The 23,368-nt window shown below is 53.7% G+C and overlaps 2 protein-coding genes across 5 annotated transcripts in view; one reads left to right on the forward strand and one right to left on the reverse strand.

Annotated features, from left to right (window-relative positions):
- The window catches only part of GRIK5 (glutamate ionotropic receptor kainate type subunit 5), a 55,274-nt gene extending 44,909 nt beyond the window's left edge, over positions 1-10,365 (reverse strand). For all 3 annotated transcript variants that reach the window (XM_080645476.1, XM_080645475.1, XM_080645477.1), the window contains exons 1-6: positions 9,359-10,365; positions 5,832-5,960; positions 5,391-5,555; positions 3,006-3,103; positions 2,759-2,924; positions 509-687 (exon numbers count right to left, since the gene is read on the reverse strand). In XM_080645476.1, coding sequence (XP_080501602.1) covers positions 509-687; positions 2,759-2,924; positions 3,006-3,103; positions 5,391-5,555; positions 5,832-5,910 — 687 coding nt within the window. In that variant the 5' untranslated portion in view covers positions 5,911-5,960; positions 9,359-10,365. The remainder of the gene's footprint in view (positions 1-508; positions 688-2,758; positions 2,925-3,005; positions 3,104-5,390; positions 5,556-5,831; positions 5,961-9,358) is intronic.
- Positions 10,366-10,388: 23 nt separating this feature from the next.
- On the forward strand, positions 10,389-19,046 carry ZNF574 (zinc finger protein 574). 2 transcript variants are annotated; one of them, XM_080645487.1, is made up of 3 exons: positions 10,389-11,191; positions 13,257-13,813; positions 16,101-19,046. In XM_080645487.1, exon 3 carries the CDS (start codon positions 16,121-16,123, stop codon positions 18,791-18,793), a length of 2,673 nt encoding a protein of 890 aa, XP_080501613.1. In that variant the 5' UTR covers positions 10,389-11,191; positions 13,257-13,813; positions 16,101-16,120; the 3' UTR covers positions 18,794-19,046. The 2 variants fall into 2 exon arrangements, with proteins under 2 accessions (XP_080501613.1, XP_080501612.1); XM_080645486.1 differs by lacking the exons at positions 10,389-11,191; positions 13,257-13,813 and adding an exon at positions 13,880-14,058.
- The last annotated feature ends 4,322 nt before the right edge of the window (positions 19,047-23,368 follow it).

The following is a 23,368-nucleotide window of genomic DNA, read 5'->3' on the forward strand; positions in this document are numbered from 1 at the left end:
TGGACAGCATGTGGCGGGCCAGCATCTGACGCTGGCCCTTCCTAGGTGGCCTTGAGCCAGACCGTTCCCCACAGGAACCCCAGCTTCGTCATCCACAAATGATCATCACATGTGCCCACAGGGTGGGTGAGAGCCAAACTAAAGAATATGTGCAAAGTGCCTCAATATACAGCAGAACACGCACTTCATAAGGATACTAGGAAGCTTTCCCTAGTCTGGGCTAGGCAGGGTCCCATGCACTTTCCCTACCACTCACTCATTAACCCTCACCACAACCCACTGAGGCAGCAACTGTTCACAGGGAGGGGAGGCGACTGTCCAGGGTCCAACGAGGGCTGCAACTGGGGAACAGCTGAGCCGAGGGACAATCTTCCTGATTATCTCTGCACATAGGAAGCAGGTCTCCATACCCCATGTGACCACTGAGGCCTATGGGCACTAGGCCATGTGCTCTGTCCCCCATATTTCTGCTCCTGACCCCGTAGGGAAGCAGAGACAGGGGACCCACCTTACGGAGGATGAGGTGGGAGATGGAGGCATTGGCGTCGATGATAATGGTGGACACCTTGTCATCACGGATCTCCTTGAGCAGCGGCGTGGGGTCCCGGCTGTCATCCAGCATCCTCACTGACAGCGTCTCCTTGGAGATGAGGAAGCCTCGAACCAGCTCCTCCAACCGCAAAAGGCCTGGGAGTGGGTTCAGTCCTGGATTAGAGCCCCTCCATGTGCCTTATATGGGGCAAACACACCCTCCTCCTCACCACCATGGGGGAACTGGAGAGAGGATGAGGGTGCACTCAGGAGATGGGCATCTGTCTGTCCAGAGTGCAGCTGGCTGTCTTGGGGTACTGGACCCAGGGGCCTGATCCTAGGTCCTCCCAAATTAAAGCCCCAACCTGCACTTCCTCCTGACCTCCAGAGGCCTTCCTCCTGCCACCTTCTGCCCCCACTGATATATGTGACAGGCATCTCACACTTCACACGTGCAAAGCCACATTCTGCTCTTCTTGCCCAAACCAGCATGTCTCCCAAGTTGGTGAACAACTCCAGCCTGCCAGTCTCTCAGGCCAAAACCCTAGACAGCAGCCTGGCCTCCTCTCTCTCTCACGCCCACACCCAATCCGCCCAAGCTCTACCTTCAAAACACATTAGACCCACCGACTGCACACCCCACCATCACTGCCCTGACCCAAGCCAGCGTCATCTCTTGCCTGTTACAACAGCCAAACTTGCCCCCAGAGTCTGTTCCCTCCTCTGCAGCCAGAACCATGGAAAACAGATATGTCCCTTCTCTGCTCCAAATCTTCTAACAGCTTCTCGTTCATTCAGAGCGAAGGCCAACGTCTGCAAGGCCCGCCTCCATCTGCTCACCCTCATTCTCCCTGACCTCATCCCCCCGTCACTCCCTCTTCCCAGCCACACAGGTGTCCTCCATGTCTCACACTATCCTGTGGCCTTTGCACTTGCTGTTCCCTCTGCCTGGAACACTATTCTTCCAGATCCCCGCACAGCTCCCACCCTACCACCTTCAGATCCTCACTAAATATCACGCCCTCGATGACTCCCACACCCACCATTTCATTTCAAATTGCCCCCTCATTCCAGCATGCCCAGTCCCTCACCTGTTTGTTCACAGGACTTTTCCCTTCTGACTAAACAACATCCTCATTTATGTTTATTGCCTAGCTTCTCCCTGTAGAATGTAAGTTTGATAAGGGCAGGGATTCCGGCCTGGCTTGCACACTGCCATATCCTTAATATCAAGCAAAACGCCTGGCACATAGCAGTTGTTCAATAATCACCCTTTGAGACAGGAGTTCTTCCTGGAAGTTTCTGAGCATACCCTCTCTCTCCAGCTGCACACCCACAGACCCACAGCTTCTCCAACATCTCCACCTAAATGTCTCACAGACCTCCCCCTAACTGTGCCCCGTATGACTCCCCTCCTCCTCGACAGGACCTGGTCACAGTTCATGACCCTGCCCTCTCTCCTCCCTCACGACTCTTCTCAAATCTGTCGCCTGTCCATCCCACGGCCCCACCTGGGCCCTAACCAGCACCATGTCCTCTGCCTCTCGTTGGTCTCCCTGCCACCTCTCATGTCACCCTCTAGTCTACTCCCTGCACTGCAGCCAAAGACTGCTTCCTGCACCACAAGCGGGGCCCTGTCCCTCACCCCACCCTGTGTGGGAACCTTCACCATCTTCAGGATAATACAGACGCAAGGTCCTGCCTCATGCTCCTATACTCCTGCCGCAGGGAGCGACTTTGAGCCTCTCAAAGGGGCCATACTTTCTCGGTCACAACTTTGCCTGCCATGCCCTCAGAAATGCTCCCCCTACCCCCACCCTTCAGGTCCAGCTGTGATGTCCCTTTCTCGGGGAGTCAGGCTCCAAACCTCCCAGACTTTGTGCTTCGACAGCCCCTGCTCAACTCCTAACAGATCACGTATCACTCCATATCACAGCTACTCAACAACTGTGTCCTCCACTGGCTCCGAGCTCCCTGAAGTCAGGGGCCATGCTGAGCAGGGGCCTTGCACCTGGCAGGTGCTTCGCACTATCTATGGGCTAAATGGTCCCTTCGGGAAGTGGGGGGAGGGCTCAGTGGAACCAGAGGTCTGGGTTCCTGAAGGGGAAGGAATAATAGGGACCAAGAGATCGTTCCAACCAGGGGGCACTGATGACTGTGGGAGACTAGATCACTTGGGAAGGAAGTTTGGGGAACAGAAAACGAAACGTCCAGTTTCCTCCCTCACACTCGGCCTTGGCGCAGATGAGGCTGGCCGAGGGGTAGTTGAAGGACTTGAGGATTCGGGAGACCGCCAGGCTGACATCCTCGTTACTGGGGTACAGGCTGACAGATGCAAAACGAAGGTACTGGAGGCGAGGCGTCTCCTCAGGACCCACCTTGATGTGGGGGATCTGGACAGAGAAGGAGCTTTTGCTTCTATCCTGCTCCCTCCTCCCCATCCTCACCTCCCCGGGACCCGCACCCCGCCTCACCTCCTTCTCCCCACAGATATGGCTCACGGTGGAAGCAGATGCAGGGCTGGAGGAAGGCCCCAGGACAGACACGACCCCCTTAGGCAGGATCTGACACACTGCGAGGGGTAGGAAGAGACCACAGAGTCAAGGACCCTTAACCTCCTCTCCGTCCCCACCGCCACGGAACCACCCAGCCCAGGAGTGGAACTGACACTCCTCCACCATGGGGACCCAGGAGCCCAATCCCTGCCACCCTATGGAGAGGGCACAGACGGAGAAAGACAGGGAGAAATGGCAACAGAAGGACAGGTCAAACCAGAGAAAAACAAAGGACAGGATGAAGAGGAAACCCCAGGGGCCTCCTCTGGCTGCAGATCCAGTGCCAGGTTACTCAGCCTGCATTTTCCTCAGCCTTTCTAACCATGCTACAACCTTAGGTGCATCCAGCACCCCCTCCACCCCGAACCCGTGGCCAACGTCCCCTCTACTCTCTGCACCCCAAACACCATGCTTCTGTTGCATTTGCTTGCTCTGCTTTCTTCCCCATTCTTTCCCCTTAAACATGTGTGCGTCTCAAGCCTCAAAGGTAGAAGCTGTTGCTTTGGCTGCCCAAGGCCCATTCTCAAGGCAGAACCCTGACTTTTCCTCAGGGAAGCCCCGTGGTTCCCAGGATCGATTGTCACCTGACCCAGGATTACAGAACCATATTGTCCTGGCCACTGTGATTGGCTCAGAGACTGAAACAGGCTCACACCAGGCCTTGGGGAGCCTTCCCAGGTCTTCTGCTACAATTATTACTGGGTTTGCTAAACCGGTGAATAAGTTCTGAGCTGGTGGGAACACACTGCCACCAGTTGGGAAGGGCATTCCTGAAAATTAAGCCAACTTAGAGGAAAGCAGGACCCAGAGATGAAGACAGAGAGATCCCTGTCACATTCAAATAAAAGCATCAAAACTAAATGCCTTATCTTCCTCCAAACTTGCTCCTTCTGTAGTTTCCACACTGGTGAGGGCCTACCATTCAAATACCTGGAAATGTGACCCTTGCTTTCAACCTGTCTCCCAATAGGCAATTAGACACCAAATTTTCTTTTTCGTCCTCAAATCTTCTCACATCTATCCTCTTCTCTTTGACTCCTCCTCCCCTGCTCTACTTCAGGGCTCTAAACTCAGCCTCCTCACTGATCACCTGAATCTAGCCTCTGGATTCACTTTCACCAGCTCCCTGGTCTAAACCCACTGACAAGTCCCCACTGCCTACAGGTGAAGGCAACATCTTCAAGCGACTACTGCAGGCCTCCTGGAGCTGGCCTGCCAGTCTGCCCAACCTCACCTCCCACTGCCCGGTCACACTCTAGTCCAGATGTCATCTCTTATGATCCCCCTAAACATGTCCTGAGTCCAGGTGGTCAGGATGGGTGTAACCCCGCACCCTGTTCCTTGGCTCGGAATATCTCCCCCCCTCCACCCCAGCTCCAGACTACAAGCACATGCCTGGAACACCATCTGTCTCCTCACCCTCTATCCCAGCTTCTCCCAATTGATATTCTGTGCTGCCAAAGTCAAAAAGTCCAGGAAACATTACTCCTCATTCTCCCTCTCAGTGATTTGAAATATACATGAACATAATAAACGCTCTGATAAGGCCTGCAGGAAAGAAATCTGTGTAAAACACATTTGAAGGCAGCATATCCTAATAGTCTATAACTCCAGCATGTTAACTGACATTCATTCAATCCACACTGTTAAACGAATACTTATGCACCCCCACTATGTGGCATACTTTGAGCAACACCACACTTTGTATATATCTTGTTCATTTTTCAGAGCTCAACTTCAGTTTAGCCTTCTCCAGAATGCCTTCGCTAACCCTGCCCCTGAGGCCCCTGCCTTATTGCCTGGGCCCCTCATTACTCAGCCATGGGGGCTAGTGTCTTTGGTCAACTATGAAGCTTATTTTTCTTTCAAATATGTTTTTTATTGATTTTTAAAGGGAGAGAGGAAGGGAAAGAAAAACATCAATTTGAGAGAGAAACATTGATCGGTTGCCTCTTGCACACACCCCTACTGGAGATTGAGCCCACAATCTTGACATGTGCCCTGACGGGGAATCAAACCGGCGACCTTTTGGTGCACTGGAGGATGCTCAACCACTGAGCAACACCGGCCAGGGCAAAGCTTATTTTTCAAATGAGGCCCTCAGGGCAGAACTGGGCCTGATGCCCTTCCCGCTTCCCCATCCCCAGCAGCACCATCTCTGGGAGACAGGCAGAGCTGACATGAAGGAAGGGGCAAATGGAGCTAGAAGAGGACAAGGAGAGCTAAGGAGGTGGGGGGCCAAGGGACCCACTGAGGGCTACTGGCCTGTCCAGCCTCACCCCACACCCCCGTGGCCCTGCTCACTGGTGTCCGTGGTCTCGTACTGGCTGTCCCGCTGCAGCTCAAAGATGTCTACTTCCACTCGGGCCTTGGCTGGGACCTCGATGATCCCGTTGATCTGCTCCCGGGCCAGGGCCAGGGCCAGACGCTCGCCACGGCCACACACCGTCTGATCATCCAGGATTGCAGCTGAGAGGACACAGGGGTTGGGGACCAGACTCCGAGATGCTGGGGTGGGAGTGGGGATGGGAACTGGGGTCTGGACTCCTGGATCTGAGGCTGAAGAGAACTGGGTCCAGGGAAGAAGTAGCTAGGGACTGCGGCTCCTCAATGCTGAGGAAAGCTGAGAGCGGAGGCCCGGATCCCTGGGTCCTGAGGAAACGGCCTGCCTGGGTTCCCAAAGAGGAGCCCGGTGTCCGACGGGAGGGTCTCTGAGGAGGCAGGGGGAGGGCTGCAGGGCCTCACCCATGCGCAGTGATGAGAGCACCTGGCAGCTGGGGCTGGCAAAGGCGACAATCAGCAGCAGCAGCAGCTCAGCCGGCATCTTCCTCCCCTCCTCATGGGGACGCAGCTGCCGCGGCCCCCACTCGCCACCTGCAGGGATCACCATGGGGAGACTGAGCCCCTTTGGAGGACTGCTGGACAGGGTGGTGACTACAGACCTGGGACATTGTGAGTGAGCTCTGAAGGGCCCTGCCCTCATTAGTGCTGAGGGCATTGCTAGGAAGGAAGCTCAGGCTCCAGGAGCACTACCAGGGAGGAGCTCACAGCACTCAGGCACTGAGTGGGGGAGCCACTGCTAGGGAATATTCACAGCTACCAAAATGGGAGGGAGGCATGATATGGATCTTAGGTAAGGGCGAATACCAGGGACCATCCCCACCCCAACAGGAAACCAAGAAGTGCCACCCCCAACCCATTCCGCCCTTGGGCCCTTGTCTCTGGGCAGGCAGCTGTTACTAGGCAACAGAAACCGGCTGGAGAGGATGCAGTGGTTGCTAAGCAACCCCTCCCAGGCCTCACTTGCCACCTTCCTGACATCCCTGGTTCCCACAATTCCACAGGGAGAGAGGCCTGGACATCCGGGGTCTGGAGGGTAGAGTATCCGGGAGTTGGGAAACTTGGAGAGAGAGGAAAAGATGGAGAGACACACACATAGAGACACATAGATAGACCTAAAGCAGCTAAGGGGCTAAAAGTGTAAAGACAGAAAAGGGGGGAAAGAGAGAGACAGAAAGAGAAAGAAAGGCTAAGAGGGAGGAAATATGAAAAGACTCAGGAATGAAGAAAGGGAAACACAGGCAGAAATACAAGGGACCAGAAAGATGATAAGAAGACAGGGAAATGGGGCTAGAAATGGAGAGGACAGAGAAGGAGAGTTACAGGGAGATAAGGAGAGAACTAGGTGAGAGAAGGAGGGAAGGGACTGGAAGGTAGGGAGACATGGGAGATGGAGAGAGAAGGGGCAGGATAGGCAGAAGAGAAAGAAGTCAAGATACAAGAGAGACAGAATAGAACAGGAAGACAGAGAATGGAGACACAAATCCACTCAAGATGCCACCAAAGAGAGCCAAAGGGAAAAGCAAGGCAGGGAGTGCACTGTCTGCCGAAGAAGGTGCCAAACTGGCCCCCACCCAGCTCTGGGTAGCTAAAGATTGGGGGGAGACAGTGCATCTTTGCTTCCCAAAATAGCTCCCCACCTCTAGCGAGCTAGAGATTCCTGTGGGTACCCCAGCCTTCTGCACAATGACCACTGGGCACGGACAACTTGAGCCAGATGTGTGACTTCCTCTGGACAAGGGCCATGCCCCATGGGTTTCTTTGGGAGAGGGTTACTGTGAGCCCAGAGTGCTGGGAGGTAAGCCTTGGGGTCGCCCTGTACTCCACCCAATCCCCAAGGAAGGAGGGCTTGAGCTGGTGAGATACCAGAATGAAACCTGCCTAGGGAGGGCAGAGACACAATGAAACACTTCAGACTGTCCCTTCTGGCCAGGAAAACCTAGGCCAGGGCAGCAAGAGACCCCATCAGTCCCCGCTCTACCCCCGACTCCCATGTGACCTTCAGCAAGTCGGTCTGTCTGTCTCTCTGTGGGAGCTTCTGGGAAGAAAAGCTGGGGGAGTGTAAAAGGGCATGCTGGACAGGCTGGGGACTGCAGACTGCAATTCGGATCTAAGGTGAAGGCCTGTCAAGAGTGGAGGAGCAAGGAAAACTGGGAGACCCAGAAGGAGAACTCACAGGGAAGGGAAGTGGAGGCTGGGGCAGGGAGAGAGGCAGGAATGAGGCTGTCATCCTGAGACACCAGGGGCTTTGGGGCAAATCAGGGAGCAGAGACTAGAAGATGAAAGACTGAGGAAGATACAGGGGCCAAAAGGGCAGAAGCCCAAGGGTGGCAGACACAGGTGGGAGCAGAAAGACAGAGCGCAGGGCCAGGGATGGGGGCTGCAAGATGGACACAGGTGCATAGGAAGTCACAGACAGAAAGACAGACAGACCTAAAGTAACTGGACTAAATAGAAGGACACACAAACATCACCTAGGAGACACCAAAGGAGACAGAGACCAGAGTGAGGGTATGAGAGAGGAAGAGAAGGCAAGCCTAATTCCCAGGCTCAGGGACTTAGGTTGAAATACAGCAGCAAACTGAGCAGAAGGGACTGAATTAGGGGTCCTGCCAGGGGAGGGAGACAGACAAGTGGGCACGTGAGATATTGATATCAAAGGTAAGAAGGCAAATGGGGTGAGAGAGAGGGCAAATGGGGCGAGAGAGAGGGCAAAAGAAATGACAACAGGAACAAGAAGTGTGGGAAGGAAAGAAATTGCAAAGCTCTGAAAAGAAAGAGGGCTCCTTGGAAAGAGACAGAGAAAAAAAGTGTGTTAGAGCCACACAGCAGATCTATCGAAGAAGGGGTGTGCAAGATTGAGAGAGACAGACAGAGATAGACTCACAAACTAGTAGAGAGAGGGAGTGAGAGTCAGGGAGGAGAACTGAGGTGGAAGACTGAGAGACCTGGAGGGGCACAGGCAAAGCACTCATAGGAGGGGAGCCAGTCTGCATAGAGGTGCACCCACTCAGAGTGCCTGCAGGCACATTGGGGGACCTGGGGCACTGAGGGGGGTTGGTGAGGGGAGAGTGGGAAGAGGATTGGGGGGATTGTGGGGAAGGCCACCAAGGAAAAGAAAAGACAAAGTCACAAAATGGACCATGGAGCAGGGCAGCGGCTAAGGAGTGAGCAATGGAGGGCATACACCCAGAGTGAATCTGGGGAGGAAAGCAGAAAAGTGAGAGAAGGCAGCTGGCCTCCAAGCCCAGGGTTAAAGAGGGAGGAGGCCCGGTGGGTAAAGGCCCAGGCAGAGCACCGAGTAGACAGAAAGAAGTGGCAAGAGGGCTAGATTTGGCATGGCAGCCTCCAGAAGAGACAAGAGACGGGAGTTTAGAGAGAGAGAGAGATCAGCAGAGACACACCAAGAAATAGTTAGGCTACCGGCAAAGAAGAGAGAAGTTGGACAGAGTCAGAAGCCAGACAGCCACATGAAATGGAGATTCAAAAAACAGAAAGACTTTTCCAGGAGATAGAGACCAGATGGCATGGGGATGGGTCCATGGCAGGCAGAGAGGATGGGGCTCAGAGGAAAGAAGAGGGAGACGGAGGAAACAGTGGAAGCGATCAGAGCCGGTCGCCGTGGAGCCAGGCTGGGGAGAGCAGGGGCGGAGACGAGCCAGGAGTCCGGAGGAGTGAGACCACAAGTCAGCCCCGCAGGACCCCAGAAGCTGAGGGCCAAGGGTGAGCTGTGTACCCAGAAGAAGGGGTGAGAAAGGGCCAAGGGGAATGGAGGTTGGGGACAAGGCAGACCCCTGGTGGGGGAGGGTATTTGCCGGCCCCAGGAGCAGGGAAATGTCCCCCCACTCCACCCCCTTCGCCAGGCGGCAGTAAGTACAGCCTTCCAGGACTCAGGCCCGCCCCAGCCCAACCCCTGCCCTGCGGACACTTACGGATCCTGGTGGGACGGAGGGCAGGGCTCCCTCGAGGCCCGAGAAATGACAGCAGGGAGATGCTCTGGCACTGGGCAGTGGTGTGGCTGGGGCAGGGAGGGGGGGAGAGGGCAGTCCACAGGGCCCCCTCCCCCACCTCCGGTGGTGGCCCCAACTAATCCAAAGCGGGGGCTCCCCAGGAGCAGGGAGAAAGGACAGGTGGAAGAGGAGAGGGTGGGCCGAGGAGGGGAGGAAGGAGAAAGGAGAAAATGGAGGAAAGAAGGGGAGAGAGGAGAGGGCGAAGGAGCAAATGGAGGGGAAGGAGGGAGGAAAGGAGGAGAGGAAGGTGAAAATGGGAAGGAGGGGGCACAGGCAAAAGCCGGGGGAGGGGGAAGCCGGCCCAGGAAAGGGCCCCTGCCCCCTCCCCTAGCCGGGCAGGCCTGGGGGGGCCACTGGGGGCGAGGACTGGGTGGAGACAAGGAAGCCAGCCATCAAGAGAAGTGGGGGAGGGAAGGGCTTAATGGGGGGGAGGGGGCCACCCCTTCCCCCCTCCCCCCAGCCTTGGCCCAGCCCTGGATGAGACTAGGGTCTGGAGTCCTCAAGCCCTCAGCCCCCGAGGGAAAAGCATGCTGAGGGTGGGGAGAGGCTGAGGAGTGGAGAGGCTGGGGAGGATGTGATGCTGAGAGCCAAGAAGGGAACAGGCAAGGTGGAGAGATGGGAGGGAGAGGACAAGGGAGGGCAGGAAGGAGAGGAGCAGGTGGAAGAGGAAGGCAGAGGAGGGTGGGGGTGTCCCGGGGGGTGCCCAGCGCAGGGCCTGGGTGAGAGGGCCTGGCCACCGACTCCTGGTCTCCTGTGAGGATCAGCCTCCGGCTCTTGGTCCCCAGCTGCGCCTGCCTCTCTGCTGCTGGCCGTCACCACTGCCCACTGCCGCCTCCACCACTGCCACCTCTCCTTCTCCCTTCCGAGGCTGAGGCCGCTGCCGGCCCGCCTGCCCGCCGGCTGCCTGCCTGCCACCCGCGCTGGGTCCTGGAGCCAGGGGGGGCGGAGAGATGAGGGAGGCAGGGAGGAGGGCGGGCTGGAGGGAGGGAGGGAGGCAGGCAGAAAGAGAGGAGGGAGGGGAGTCAGAGGAGGGGGAGCCGGTCGTATTGGTCGGGGTTGGGGGCCCCCTCGAGGAGAATGCTGATGAGGAGAAGGCCCTGCATTGGATGGAGGGCCCACCCCCGGGCCACCCCCTCCACCACACCATGCCACCGCCCTGCCCAGGCAGCCTTTGGGCACTGGAGCCGATGAGAGGTGGGGAAACCTAATGAGAAGGCCGCGCTGCTGGGGGAGAGAGCTGACAGGGATGAAGCAATATGAAAAGAAACAGAAAAAGAGCCATCAAGACCCACAGAGTTGGGCCAGGGTCCACAAACCCCACAAGGACAAGGACAGGGGAAAGCCCAGAGAAAAGAGAAAAAGGCCCATGGAGACAAGGAAGCAAACCACAGTTCAAGCACAGGACTTCAGAGACAGGGCAGCTGCGGAGCAGAGAGCCCCTGTGAAGATGGAGAAAGGCCTATGGGAACAGAAAGCCCTCCTCAGGGATGGGGAGTGGTCCATGGTGGTGAGAGAAGGCAATGGACAAGAGATGCCCACAGAAATGGGAACAAGAAAGCACATCACAGAGAAGGGAGGCAGGCCAAGGAGAGTGAGAGAAGGTCACAGAAATGGGCAGGAGGCCCACAGACACCAGGGATCCTATAAAGATAAGGATGCAGACACAAGAGGCCCACTGAGGCAGGAGCAGCCAGCCCATAGAGAAAAGGGAGAAGGCCTCAGAAATAGAAATAGCCCCCACAGAGGTGAAGGGTGGTGAGTATGGGAATCCTCCATAATGCATAGAGAAATCCTTGGGACCTATGGAGATGAGTGGGTGGGGAGTAGAGACCCTAAATTCTCTAGTCACCTGAAGAGAGGCAGTGGGAAAGGGCAGGGAGGTGGAGGGCAAAGCCAACTGAAATGGGAGACTTCCTCCCCCTCAGGAGGGAGCTGAGCAGGGCAGGGAGATGGAAGAGAAAAGCAGCAATACAGATCCTGGAGTCGGGGTGGGTGGTGCACGCCTGGGTGGGGGGTGAAATTTGGGGGAAAGAAACATGACAGTTGGTGCTGAAGGCTGAGTCCATGACTCACCACCAGCCCCAACTGCTCGTGATGGGGAGGAGACACTGACACACGCACGTGCAGCACCCCAGCACACATCACTGCATGCCTCGAGCACACACGTGGCAACTCACACTGGCCTGGCATGGGAAGCCCTCTGCAGCTGGCATGTGGGGCATCCCCAACATACACCTGACACATACATCTAACCCATACATCTAAGCCTGAAGGACCACCAACTTTGCACACACCTCCTTTGCTTATGCAGGGACTCCAGCTTAGAATGCTTGTCCTCTCTAAATTGAACCTGTCCCAGAAGTCTTAATCCTGTGCCACCATTTCTGGGAAGACCGTCCTAGGCCTCAGTTTACTCCTGCATCATCTGAAGAGAAGGGACGAGCCAACCCAGATAAACTGGGAGGTCCAGGCAGGTCAGAGCAGAAAGGGGTCTGACAAGCCAAGCTGGCTGGCATTTTCTTTTCTTTTTTTCCAATTAAATATTTTTATTGATTTTTAGAGAAGAAAGGAGGTGAGAGCGGAGTATTCATTGACTGCCTCCTGCATGCCCCCTACCAGGGATCAAGCCCCCAACCCTGGGCATGTGCCCTGACTGGGAATTGAACTGGCAACCTTTCGGTGCACGGGATGGCCAACCCACTGAGCCACACCGGCTAGCTGGCATTTTTAAGTGGGAAGAGGAGGCCTCAGCAGGAGTGAGAACCTGCCCAGGTACACAGACCTTGTCAACGGCTGAACCTAGCTTCCAGATTCTCTAGCTCCTGCCCCAGGTGATTTCACCCTGAGGGAAAACCCAGATTACCAGTTTTAGAGCTCGCTGATTCCCACCAACTTCTTTCCTCCACTTCTTGCACTTATCCATTCAACCTGCCTCTGGGTCCCATCCGCCAGGCAGTAGAGCCTGGGGGTCATGAGTGTAAACCTTGGAGTTAACTCCTGGGTTGGAATCCTGGCCCCGTCTCTTCCTAATTATAGACAAGTTACTTAACTTGTCTGGGCTTCAGTGTTTTGGTTTTTTTTTTTCGTGTGTGTGTGTTTTATTTTTGTGTTGTTTTTTGTTTTTTGTAAAGTGAGAATAACAGTTCCTCCCTTTAGGGTTGTTGAGAGGATTAAAGTGAATAACACACGGAAAGCACTGGGCATCATACTGAACACTTAATACACTCAGGACATGTTCCAAGCTATTAATACTTGAGGCCCTAATAAAAATAACTCTTACATAGCTTTTACTCTGTGCCTCACCACAATCATATGGGACAGGAGCCATTATCCCCATCTCACAGGCAGGAAAACTAAGGTGCCCAAAGCAACAGCTGGGAAGTGGCAGGGCCAGGATTCCAATCCAATCCAACCAGCCTGTTTTAATTACATGGGCCTGGTGTTAGGGAGTTTAATCCAGTGGGAAATTAGGACGCCTGGGTCGAAACCAATTGTATGACACAGCAAAATTATAACGGAAACGTCGCTCCTAGGTCTTACTCTGTTTGAAGCCCCCCGGTAGCTTTTTAGCCTCAGGAAGGTGAATGCCCAATTCCTCTGAGACTCAGTTGCTCATCAGAGAAATGGGGGTGCGGGGGGTGTGATCCAAGTCAGTCTCCTGTCCTTGGGTTTAGGGAGCAGCTCTAGAAACATTTGTAACAGTTCTGGTTGGGGCAACTCACTCCCAAACTCGGAGACCTGTCGGTTATCTACCTCCCTCCCCACTCACAACACTCCGTTTCTTCAAATAAACTATCTCTGCTTTTCCTTTTTTCTTCAGGTTTTCCTCATTCCCTCAGATTCCCTCTCTTCTCGCTTTTCCTCTGACATTTTTCCTACCCCCTCCCTCAAGAGTCCCTCCGTTTTGCTCCTCCTTTATTCCTCTCTTCCATACAAAGTGAATCTGGAGCCTTAATTTCCTCTTTTCTTCCCTCCCTGTGATTGTGATTGGTTTCCTCTCCTCTTTGAGCTGACTCGTGCTTCTTCACTCTCTCCCTTCGCTCTTCGGAGTTCCTGCTCCTCAACTCCCCCGCCCTAGCCCTCGGGGTATGGAGTGCCTCAATTTCTCCACTTTCCCCCTCAACCCCCAAGCGACTACCCCCCTTATCCCCAAGATGGCGCCCGCGGCCTCACTCCGCTGCCTGACGTCATCACGCTGCCCCCTCCTTCTGAGCCGTCCAGTGTAGTCGACTTGGAGATGGAGGAGGAGCATCCTCCCGGCGTAAGAGGGCGGGCACTATCAACCCGGGACCAGCCGGAGAGAAAAGGTCGATAGAGGATTGGTTGGGCGCTGAAGGGATCTAGACGCTCCATACTATTGGTCCAAGGCTCGGAGACGTAAGTGCGTATTGGCCAAACGGCAGGGGCTAGGCGGGCGATGATTGGGTGCGTTTGGACGTCCGCACGGCGGCCTAGGAGGTAGGTGGGAGGAGCGTTGCTGAGGGCGTTTGGGGGCGAGAGCGAGGCTGCGGAGCAGGCGAGAGGTGACGGCGGGAGCTAGAGAGAGCGCAGCGGTAGGGTGGCCGCGCAAGGGGAGCGGCGGCCCGGGCTCGGGCCCGAGGCGTGCGAGACGGCGGAGGCGGGTGAGTGCCGGCGGGCGGGCGTGCGCGCGAAGGGCCGGCCCAGCCGCTCACCCTCGCTGCGGCCTGCGCTCGGCACCCCGCCTGCGCGCTGTGGGCCGGAGGTGGGGCGCGCGCCGGCGGTGAGTGCGGAGCGGCGCCAACTGGGCCTGTGGGCAGTCGGGCAGGGGCCGGGCGGGCGCGGTGGGTGGGAAGCGGTCTAGAGTCGAGTAATGGGGCTGAATGAGGAGGGTCCGGGCTCGGGTGGAGGCCTGGGAGGGTCCTGTGTGGGGAGCGAGGCGTTAGAGCTGTCTTCAGGAATGGCTTGGCGTGGGACAGTCCAAAACCGAAAAGGGGTGGGCGGTTAGAAGTCACTTGGGTGCCCGGGGAGGTTTAGGACGTGAAGAAAAGAGATAGCTAACTTAATGTAAAGAGAAGATTTAGTTATACTTAAATTTAGGCCAGTGAGAAGGGTCTTGACGTGAAAAGATAGTAGGAAACGAACATCCTCAGAGGGCAGATTTAGAGCTGAGGGAGAGGTCCAGGTGTGAAGAATGGGGTTATATTAATGTGAAGAGGAGTTAAACCAAAGTGAAGGGGGGTTGGATACCCTTGGAATGGGTTGAGAGGGGTCTCTGTGCAAAAAAGGGTTGTTATGTGAAAAGAATGTCTGGATGCCCCTAGAATAGGTTGGATGGAGGTAGTCCTTTGGAAAAGTATAGGGAATTAGGTCAAGGTGAAGAGTGGAAATTGGAGGGGTTTCGGGTGTTGAGAGAGATCTGTTCTGGGGACGTGGAGCGTGTCTGGGTATCACTGGAATGAGAATGACCTGTTACATTAGGTTGATAAGAAGTTGGGGATCTGGGTATCCCCAGAGTATTTAATACTGGCTGGTGAGAGAATCTGGAGGTGAGGAAGGGGGATCTGGCTCTTCTCTGTCATTGTTAATGTGGGGGTCAAGGGGAGTTCTGCATAAGAAGAGCGATTCTGTGTATCCCTAAAGGGGACCTGGGCAGTGGAAGGGTCTATGTGTGAAAGGGGGTCAAGCTATTAGATATCCCTGAATTGGGTTAGTGTGTGTTTGGTATCTTTCTGCAAATAAGGGGAATTAAGTTGATATGAAGAGGGGGCCTGAGCATCCCTGGCATGAGTTAAGGTGGGAGGGGGTCTTTTTACAAAAAATAGGTAAGGTTAATAATGTGAAAGGGGGTCTGGGAACCCCTGAATGGGTTAGGGTGGTTTGTAAATGAAGACAAGGGGTTTAAATCAATGTGAAGAGGGGATTTGGGTATCCCAGAGGAAAATCAGAATTGCAGTTGAGGTCTCAGTGCAAAGAAAAGGTGATTGATGTGAAGATTGGGTACCCTGGGGGTACAAGTTAGGGTGGTGGAAAGGGTCTAGGTATGAAAAATGGGTTAGGTATTTGTGAAGATGGGTCTGGGTATTTTGGATAAGGGGTCAAGGTTGTGGGAGAGGGCCTTTATTTAAAGAGGAGGATGAGTTGCACAGTGTGAGAGTGCTTAAAGGTGTGGGGCATGGGGAAGTTTGATCTAGGAGTAAAAGAGGTTGAGAGTCTCTCGGGAAGGAAGCAGAGGAAGAGCAAGACTGGAAAAAGTGGGTGGTTAGACCTTTTGTGGACTCCCCTGGGAGTGGGAGTGGGAGTGGGAATGGGTAGTGAGTTGGTAGGGAGAGGAGTCAGTGGAAGGAGGTCTGAGTGGAGAGGACAAGGGTTCCTGTGTGATGGGGGGAGCCTTGGGCCAGCTGTGAGGCATGGGAGAATGAGGGATTGGACAGGTTACAGGGATCGGGTGGGTGGAGTTTGATTCCAGTTGATTCAGTAGATTGACCAGGAATGGACTGCTGGGAAGATTTTTGTGCTTGGCGCCCTTGTGTGTTTGGGAGAGGAAAGATTGTTAGGAAGAGAGGTGGGAATGGGAAAATGGAAGCAAGAAATTAGAAGGGAATATAGATCTAGGTGGGATAGTAAAGGGAAAGAATCATTTCTGAGAAAGATTGAAGAAGCAGTGGCTTGGTTGTGATTTGCCCCCAAATCTCCCCTTTCCCAGCCCAGGGCCTTGCTGCCGCCATGACTGAAGAGTCAGAGGAGACGGTCCTGTACATTGAGCATCGCTTTGTCTGCTCTGAATGCAACCAGCTCTATGGATCCCTGGAGGAGGTGCTCATGCACCAGAATTCCCACGTGCCCCAGCAGCACTTTGAGCTGGTGGGCGTGGCTGACCCTGGAGTCACTGTGGCCACAGAGGCAGCTTCTGGCACAGGCCTCTATCAGACTGTCGTGCAAGAGAGCCAGTACCAGTGCCTGGAATGTGGGCAGCTGCTGATGTCCCCTAGCCAGCTCCTGGAGCACCAGGAGCTGCACCTAAAAATGATGGCGCCTCAGGAGGTAGTGCCAACTGAGTCGCCACCCAAGGTGCCCCCCCTGAGCTCCAGTACCATCCACTATGAGTGTGTTGATTGCAAGGCTCTCTTCGCCAGCCAGGAGCTCTGGCTGAACCACCGGCAGACGCACCTGCGGGCCACTCCCACCAAGCCTCCAGCCCCAGTTGTCCTAGGATCCCCCATGGGCCAGGCCCGTGTGGCCGTGGAGCACTCATATCGCAAAGCAGAAGAGGGTGGGGAAGGGGCAGCTGTCCCTTCCGCTGCTGCCACCACTACTGAGGTGGTGACTGAGGTGGAACTGCTCCTCTACAAGTGCTCTGAGTGCTCTCAGCTCTTCCAGTCACCAGCTGACTTTCTGGAGCACCAAGCCACCCACTTCCCTGTTCCTGCCCCAGAGTCTGAGGAGCCTGCCTTGCAGCAGGAGACCCTGACCGCATCACCTGCAGAGGTGCCTGTGACTCAGCCTGATCCCCTGCCATCCTCTGACCACAGTTACGAACTGCGCAATGGTGAAGCCATTGGGCGTGATCGGCGGGGGCGCAAGGCCCGGAGGAACAACAGTGGAGAGCCAGGTGGGACAGCCACCCAGGAGCTCTTTTGCTCAGCCTGTGATCAGCTCTTTCTTTCACCTCACCAGCTACAGCAGCACCTGCGGAGTCACCGGGAGGGTGTCTTTAAGTGCCCCCTGTGTAGTCGTGTCTTTCCCAGCCCTTCCAGTCTAGACCAGCACCTTGGAGATCACAGTAGCGAGTCTCACTTCCTGTGTGTGGACTGTGGCCTGGCCTTTGGCACAGAGGCTCTCCTTCTGGCCCACCGGCGAGCTCACACCCCGAATCCTCTGCATTCATGTCCATGTGGAAAGAACTTTGTCAACCTCACCAAGTTCCTTTATCACCGGCGTACCCATGGGGTGGGAGGTGTTCCTCTACCCACAACACCAGTCCTACCAGAGGAGCCTGTCATTGGTTTCCCTGAGCCAGCTCCAGCAGAGATTGGAGAGCCAGAGGCTCCGGAGCCCCCAGTGTCTGAGGAGAGCTCAGCAGAACCCGCTGCCCCAGGTACCTACCGCTGCCTCCTGTGCAGCCGTGAATTTGGCAAGGCATTACAGCTCACCCGGCACCAACGTTTTGTGCACCGACTAGAACGGCGCCACAAGTGTGGCATTTGCGGCAAGATGTTCAAGAAGAAGTCTCATGTGCGCAACCACCTGCGCACACACACAGGCGAACGGCCCTTCCCCTGCCCAGACTGCTCTAAACCTTTCAACTCTCCTGCCAACCTGGCCCGCCACCGGCTCACGCACACAGGGGAGCGGCCCTACCGGTGTGGGGACTGTGGCAAAGCTTTCACCCAAAGCTCTACACTGAGGCAGCACCGCCTGGTGCATGCCCAGCACTTCCCCTACCGCTGCCAGGAGTGCGGAGTGCGTTTTCACCGACCCTACCGCTTGCTCATGCACCGCTACCACCACACTGGCGAATACCCCTACAAGTGTCGCGAGTGCCCCCGCTCCTTCCTGCTGCGCCGGCTGCTGGAAGTGCACCAGCTTGTGGCCCATGCTGGGCGCCAGCCCCACCGCTGCCCATCCTGTGGGGCTGCCTTCCCTTCCTCGCTGCGGCTCCGTGAGCACCGCTGTGCAGCTGCTGCTGCCCAGGGCCCACGGCGCTTTGAGTGTGGCACCTGTGGCAAGAAAGTGGGCTCAGCTGCTCGGCTACAAGCACATGAGGCAGCCCACGCAGCTGCTGGGCCTGGAGAGGTCCTGGCTAAGGAGCCCCCAGCCCCCAGGGCCCCACGGGCCACTCGCACACCAGTTGCTCCTCCAACGACCCTTGCAGGCACTGCTGCCTCGGCCCCTGCGGCCCCTGCCCGACGCCGGGGCTTGGAATGCAGTGAATGCAAGAAGCTGTTTAGCACAGAGACGTCACTGCAGGTGCACCGGCGCATCCACACAGGTGAGCGGCCATACCCATGTCCAGACTGTGGCAAGGCCTTCCGTCAGAGTACTCACCTGAAGGACCACCGGCGCCTGCACACTGGTGAGCGGCCCTTTGCCTGTGAAGTGTGTGGCAAGGCCTTTGCCATCTCCATGCGCCTGGCAGAACATCGCCGTATTCACACGGGTGAAAGGCCCTATTCCTGCCCCGACTGTGGCAAGAGCTACCGCTCCTTCTCCAACCTATGGAAACACCGCAAGACCCACCAGCAACAGCATCAGGCAGCTGTGCGGCAACAGCTAGCAGAGGCAGAGGCTGCTGTTGGCCTGGCAGTGATGGAGACTGCAGTGGAGGCGCTGCCTTTGGTGGAAGCCATTGAGATCTACCCTCTGGCTGAGGCTGAGGGAGTCCAGATCAGTGGCTGACCCTGCCAGCTTCCCTCTTCAGGAGCACCATGCCCTGTTGCTGAAGAACCCCCTCCAACATCCCCTTAAGTTTCTGTACATACAGTGCCCCTTCCTCCACCCTTCCCAACTGCTGTGTAAATTCTGTAACTGGATTTATTCTCTTAGGAGTGTTCTGGGGTCCCTGATATGCATAAAAGTGCCCCTCACCCTTCCACTTGTTAGCACTCGTGGCCCCAAAGTGAAATAATCAATAAAAACTGATTTGGACATTTATGTGCTTTTGGCTGTGCGGGGTGGAATTTGGGAGCCATGAGCTCAGATACTTTTTATGGCTGTGTTCCCAGCATCTAGAATGGCCTGGCAAGTAGTAGGAGCTCGGTAAATATTTGCTAAATTGAAGAGGACCTGAATTCCAAGGTTATGGTATGGCATCTGGGGAGTAGGGACTTCATTTTGGTTCTAGATGGAGGCAGCATGGTGCTCTTGCCACTAGAGGTCCCCACAGTTTCATAGAAAAACCTGAAGCTGTGTTTACTGGTGGTAGGAATATTTGGGGGAATCAGATTCTCACCACTGCTGTTCCCCGCTTCCTGGCCTGATGGCTTCCCCGGGGCCATCTGATTTTCTCACTGGATCCCTATGGGCATATGCTAGTCTGGAAAAGGCATGATCTTCCTTCCCGGCAATAGGGCAGGGTGGCTCCTGTGACCACACCGAGCTGTGGACTTGAAGATTCTAAGGGTTGGCTGGGGGAGGAAGCTTCAGATGAGGAGGTGACTTGATACCCACCTGAAGTTGGAGTCTGACTCAGCTAACAGGTGTTTGTTGGAAGAGGGATGGTTGGTGTGGCTGACTAATGTTTGAATATCTAGTTTGTCTCAAGTACTACCCTACAGTTTTTGGAATAATTTTTTTTAATCCTCACCCAAGGATATGTTTTTATTGATTTCAGAGAGAGAAACATTGGTTGCCTCCCATATGCACCCCACTAGGGATCAAATCCACAGCCTTTTGGTGTATGGGACGATGCTCCAACCAGCTGAGCTACACCAGCTAGGGTCGTTTGGAATAATTTTCAGATTGATCCTGTGAGGAGAACAATATACAAGGAAGGAATCCAAAAGTCAAAAGCAGTAAGGTGACTTGCCCAAGATCGTTTAACCCAGATAGGGCAGAACTTGAATTTAAGTTTAATTTCATTTGGTTGAATCACCATATGCTTTTTACTCTGCTACCTTCTATATACTTAGGGGGTGGGGGAGGGCAAAGGAGATGGTGAGTGTGACCAGTGGGAATGCTTACTTACAATGCAGTCTTGTTTCTAAGAGGCACATCCCAAGGAAAACAAGTGCTCCCCGACCCCCCTTCAAAGATTACTCATCTTTTTTTTAGAATTCTTATTGGGAACACTAATAAATGAGAAGTAAAAGGGAAGCTGTACTGAAACCAGGGAAAAGGGAGGTCCGAGAGCTGCCCACTCAGTCTCTGATGCCCACTTGGGCTTCCACATTACTCTGGACTCCCTTCAGCAGCCCTGTTCCCCTCTAGGAACTGGGGCTTTAAGACGGACTGGGTTAGCCTGTGGCTCTGGTGAGAAAATGAGGGCTCATAGATGGAAGAGACCAAGGCCACACAAGTGGTGGGGCCAGGCTGGAAACCAGGTCTAGCACCATTTATAGATTTGGCTACATTATGCTTATTTTAATCATTTTAAAGAAAAAGCACCCATTTGGTATCTTGACAGCTCCTAATAAAGAGCAAGTGATCTGTTAAGCAGTTTTCGCAGTGTTAATCCTAGGCACCTTCTTTCAGTAACCTTATACCCTGCAGAAAGGATTCCAGCCAAGTCAGCCCAGCATGCCCCCCCTTCCTTAATCACCATGTAAAATTTGTCCTTAAACTGCCTCTTCTCACAAAAACCTGTAACATCCTATCCTGACAGTCATATCAAATCATTACTGAGAACAGAGAATTTATGCTTGCAAGACAAGCTAAACATCAGGCTGAAAAACTCAAGGTGCTGGTTGACCCCAATATAAAGTTGCTTTCAGCAGAGAAAAAAGGCTCTATGACAGTGGGGTGACCACTCTGCCTCCATTGTGGTTCCTTTTTAGAGCCTTTAAAGGAAATTTTGGACTCCCACCCTGAGGAAAAGTTGTGTGTGCAAACAGGTTTATGAACATGACTCATCATTTACCATCACCCTGCTGAAATTTCCACAGTCCTCAACCACTGTTAAGAAAAAGGTGACACTGCCAAAACCGGTTTGGCTCAGTGGATAGAGCGTCGGCCTGCGGACTGAGGGGTCCCAGGTTCGATTCCGGTCAAGGGCACGTAACTTGGTTGCGGGCACATCCCCAGTGGGAGGTGTGCAGGAGGCAGCTGATCGATGTTTCTCTCTCATCGATGTTTCTAACTCTCTATCCCTCTTCCTTCCTCTCTGTAAAAAATCAATAAAATATATTAAAAAAAAAAAGAAAAAGAAAAAGGTGACACTAATCAAACCCTTGTTGGATGCTGGGGATTGAGTTGGACAGGCAAAGGTTCTCAAACTGTGTGTTAGGCAGTTCCCCCAGAGCTTAGGATCCAGTGAGCATGTATGTGTGTGACCTTGGAATCCATGTTCTGAACACACCAGTTCTGATGCAGGTGACTTGCAGACCCCTCTAAGAGCTTTGTATTGCCAATTTATAGTTGGATATGGAAGCTGCATAAGAACTGTTAAGGGGACAGAACAGTGGTCCTCTAGTGCCCAATGTGTTCTCGACAAGAGGAGGCCAAAGTATGACTGTACAAGAGAGGGCATGTGGAGTGATTAAGCACATTCACAGGGCAACAGGTAGATGCTAGTTCAGCTCCAGAGTGCTCTCAGGTGTGGTGCCTGCTTGTCACAGGTTTGATGATCTGAGTGACAAGGAACTTTTGGTCTGTATGGTTCTGACCATACCACCCTGCAGGCAGGGGGTGAACCAAATGACTCCTCAGAGTATTCTGAATCTCCATTCCAACAACCCATTCCCCTATCCCTACTGACTTGTCTCTCAATCTTTTTTTTTTTTTTAATATATTTTATTGATTTTTTTACAGAGAGGAAGGCAGAGGGAGAGGGATAGAGTTAGAAACATCGATGAGAGAGAAACATCGATCAGCTGCCTCCTGCACACCTCCTACTGGGTATGTGCCCGCAACCAAGGTACACGCCCTTGACCGGAATCGAACCTGGGACTCTTCAGTCTGCAGACCGACGCTTTATCCACTGAGCAACACCAGCCAGGGCTGTCTCTCAATCTTGCCAAAACAATGCAGTGCTGATACTTTTTTAATCTGTCTGAATGACCGAAATCCTCCCACTCTTCCTTTCTCCTCTTCACCATCCCTCACTATTGAATTTGCAGAATCCCAACACCTGAGTGCCATACATCAGAGAATGGAACAGTGACAAGGAGACCTGATGGCAGTGAGAAAACCCAGTTGTGATACCATTCCTGGTTTTCAGTTGTGAAGTCTTGGTGATCAGCCCCTGGCCTACCCTGAAAGCTGTTCTTCCTTTCAAATGATTTAGTATGGCCACAAAAATTTGAGTGTATGTTGCGCTGAAAAAAAAAAAAAAAGAGGGTATATATTTTGTTTCACCAGACAACTTCAAGTCAACTCATTTTTTGTTTTAAATACATATTTTTAATATTTTTATTGATTTCAGAGAGGAAGAGAGAGGGAGATAGAAACATCAATGATGAGAGAGAATCATTGATTGGCTGCCTCCTGCATGCCCCACATGTGATGGAGCACGCAACCCGGGCATGTGCCCTGACTGGGAATTGAATCTCGACCTGGTTCATAGGTCAGTGCTCAACCACTGAGCCACACCAGCTAGGCCAACTCAGTTTTGTTTTTGTTTGTTAATCCTCACCTGAGGATATTTTTCCATTGATTTTTAGAGAGAGTGGAAGGGAGAGGAAGAGACAGAGAAACATCCATGTGAGAGAGACACATCGATTGGTTGCCTCCTGCACGCACCCAGACCAGGGCCGGGGACCCTGCAACCAAGGTACATGCCCTTGACTGGAATCGAACCTGGGACCCTACAGTCCGCAGGCCAATGCTCTATCCACTGAGCAAAACTAGCTAGGGCCCAACTCAGTTTTTAAAGGATTTTGTTAGTCCTCTGAGGATGGAAGTGGGGAAATACTGGTTCCCTGGTTGTTTATTTTTTATTTTATTTTTTTTGGTTTTTTTTTTTTTTTGTGGTTCTCATTTATTAGACAGTGTGCCTGAAATCTGCAACATTTAATTCTTACCAACCCCAGAATAGGTACTGTCCTTGTTACAGATGAGGTCATTGAAGCTTACATATCAAAGATCACATGTCTATAAAATGGCAGAACTGAGATTTGAATTCATCCTAAGTTTCAAACCTTGGTATTCTGATTGGCAAAAAAAAACCTTGCTTGGGCCTTACTTGTTTTTTTTAAATTCTCACCCAAGGATATGCTTTTCAATGATATTTAGAAGGGAGAGAGAGGAAAGAAAATTGATGTCATCATCGACAGGTTGCCTCCAGGAAGGGCCCTGACGGGATTGAACCCACAACCT

Source organism: Plecotus auritus (genome assembly GCF_963455305.1).
Source record: "Plecotus auritus genome assembly, chromosome: 10".
NCBI lineage: Eukaryota > Metazoa > Chordata > Mammalia > Chiroptera > Vespertilionidae > Plecotus > Plecotus auritus.

Coding starts and splice junctions, on each gene's coding strand:
- ZNF574 (XM_080645487.1), top strand. CDS start 16,121: ATGACTGAAGAGTCAGAGGAGACGGTCCTGTACATTGAGCATCGCTTT.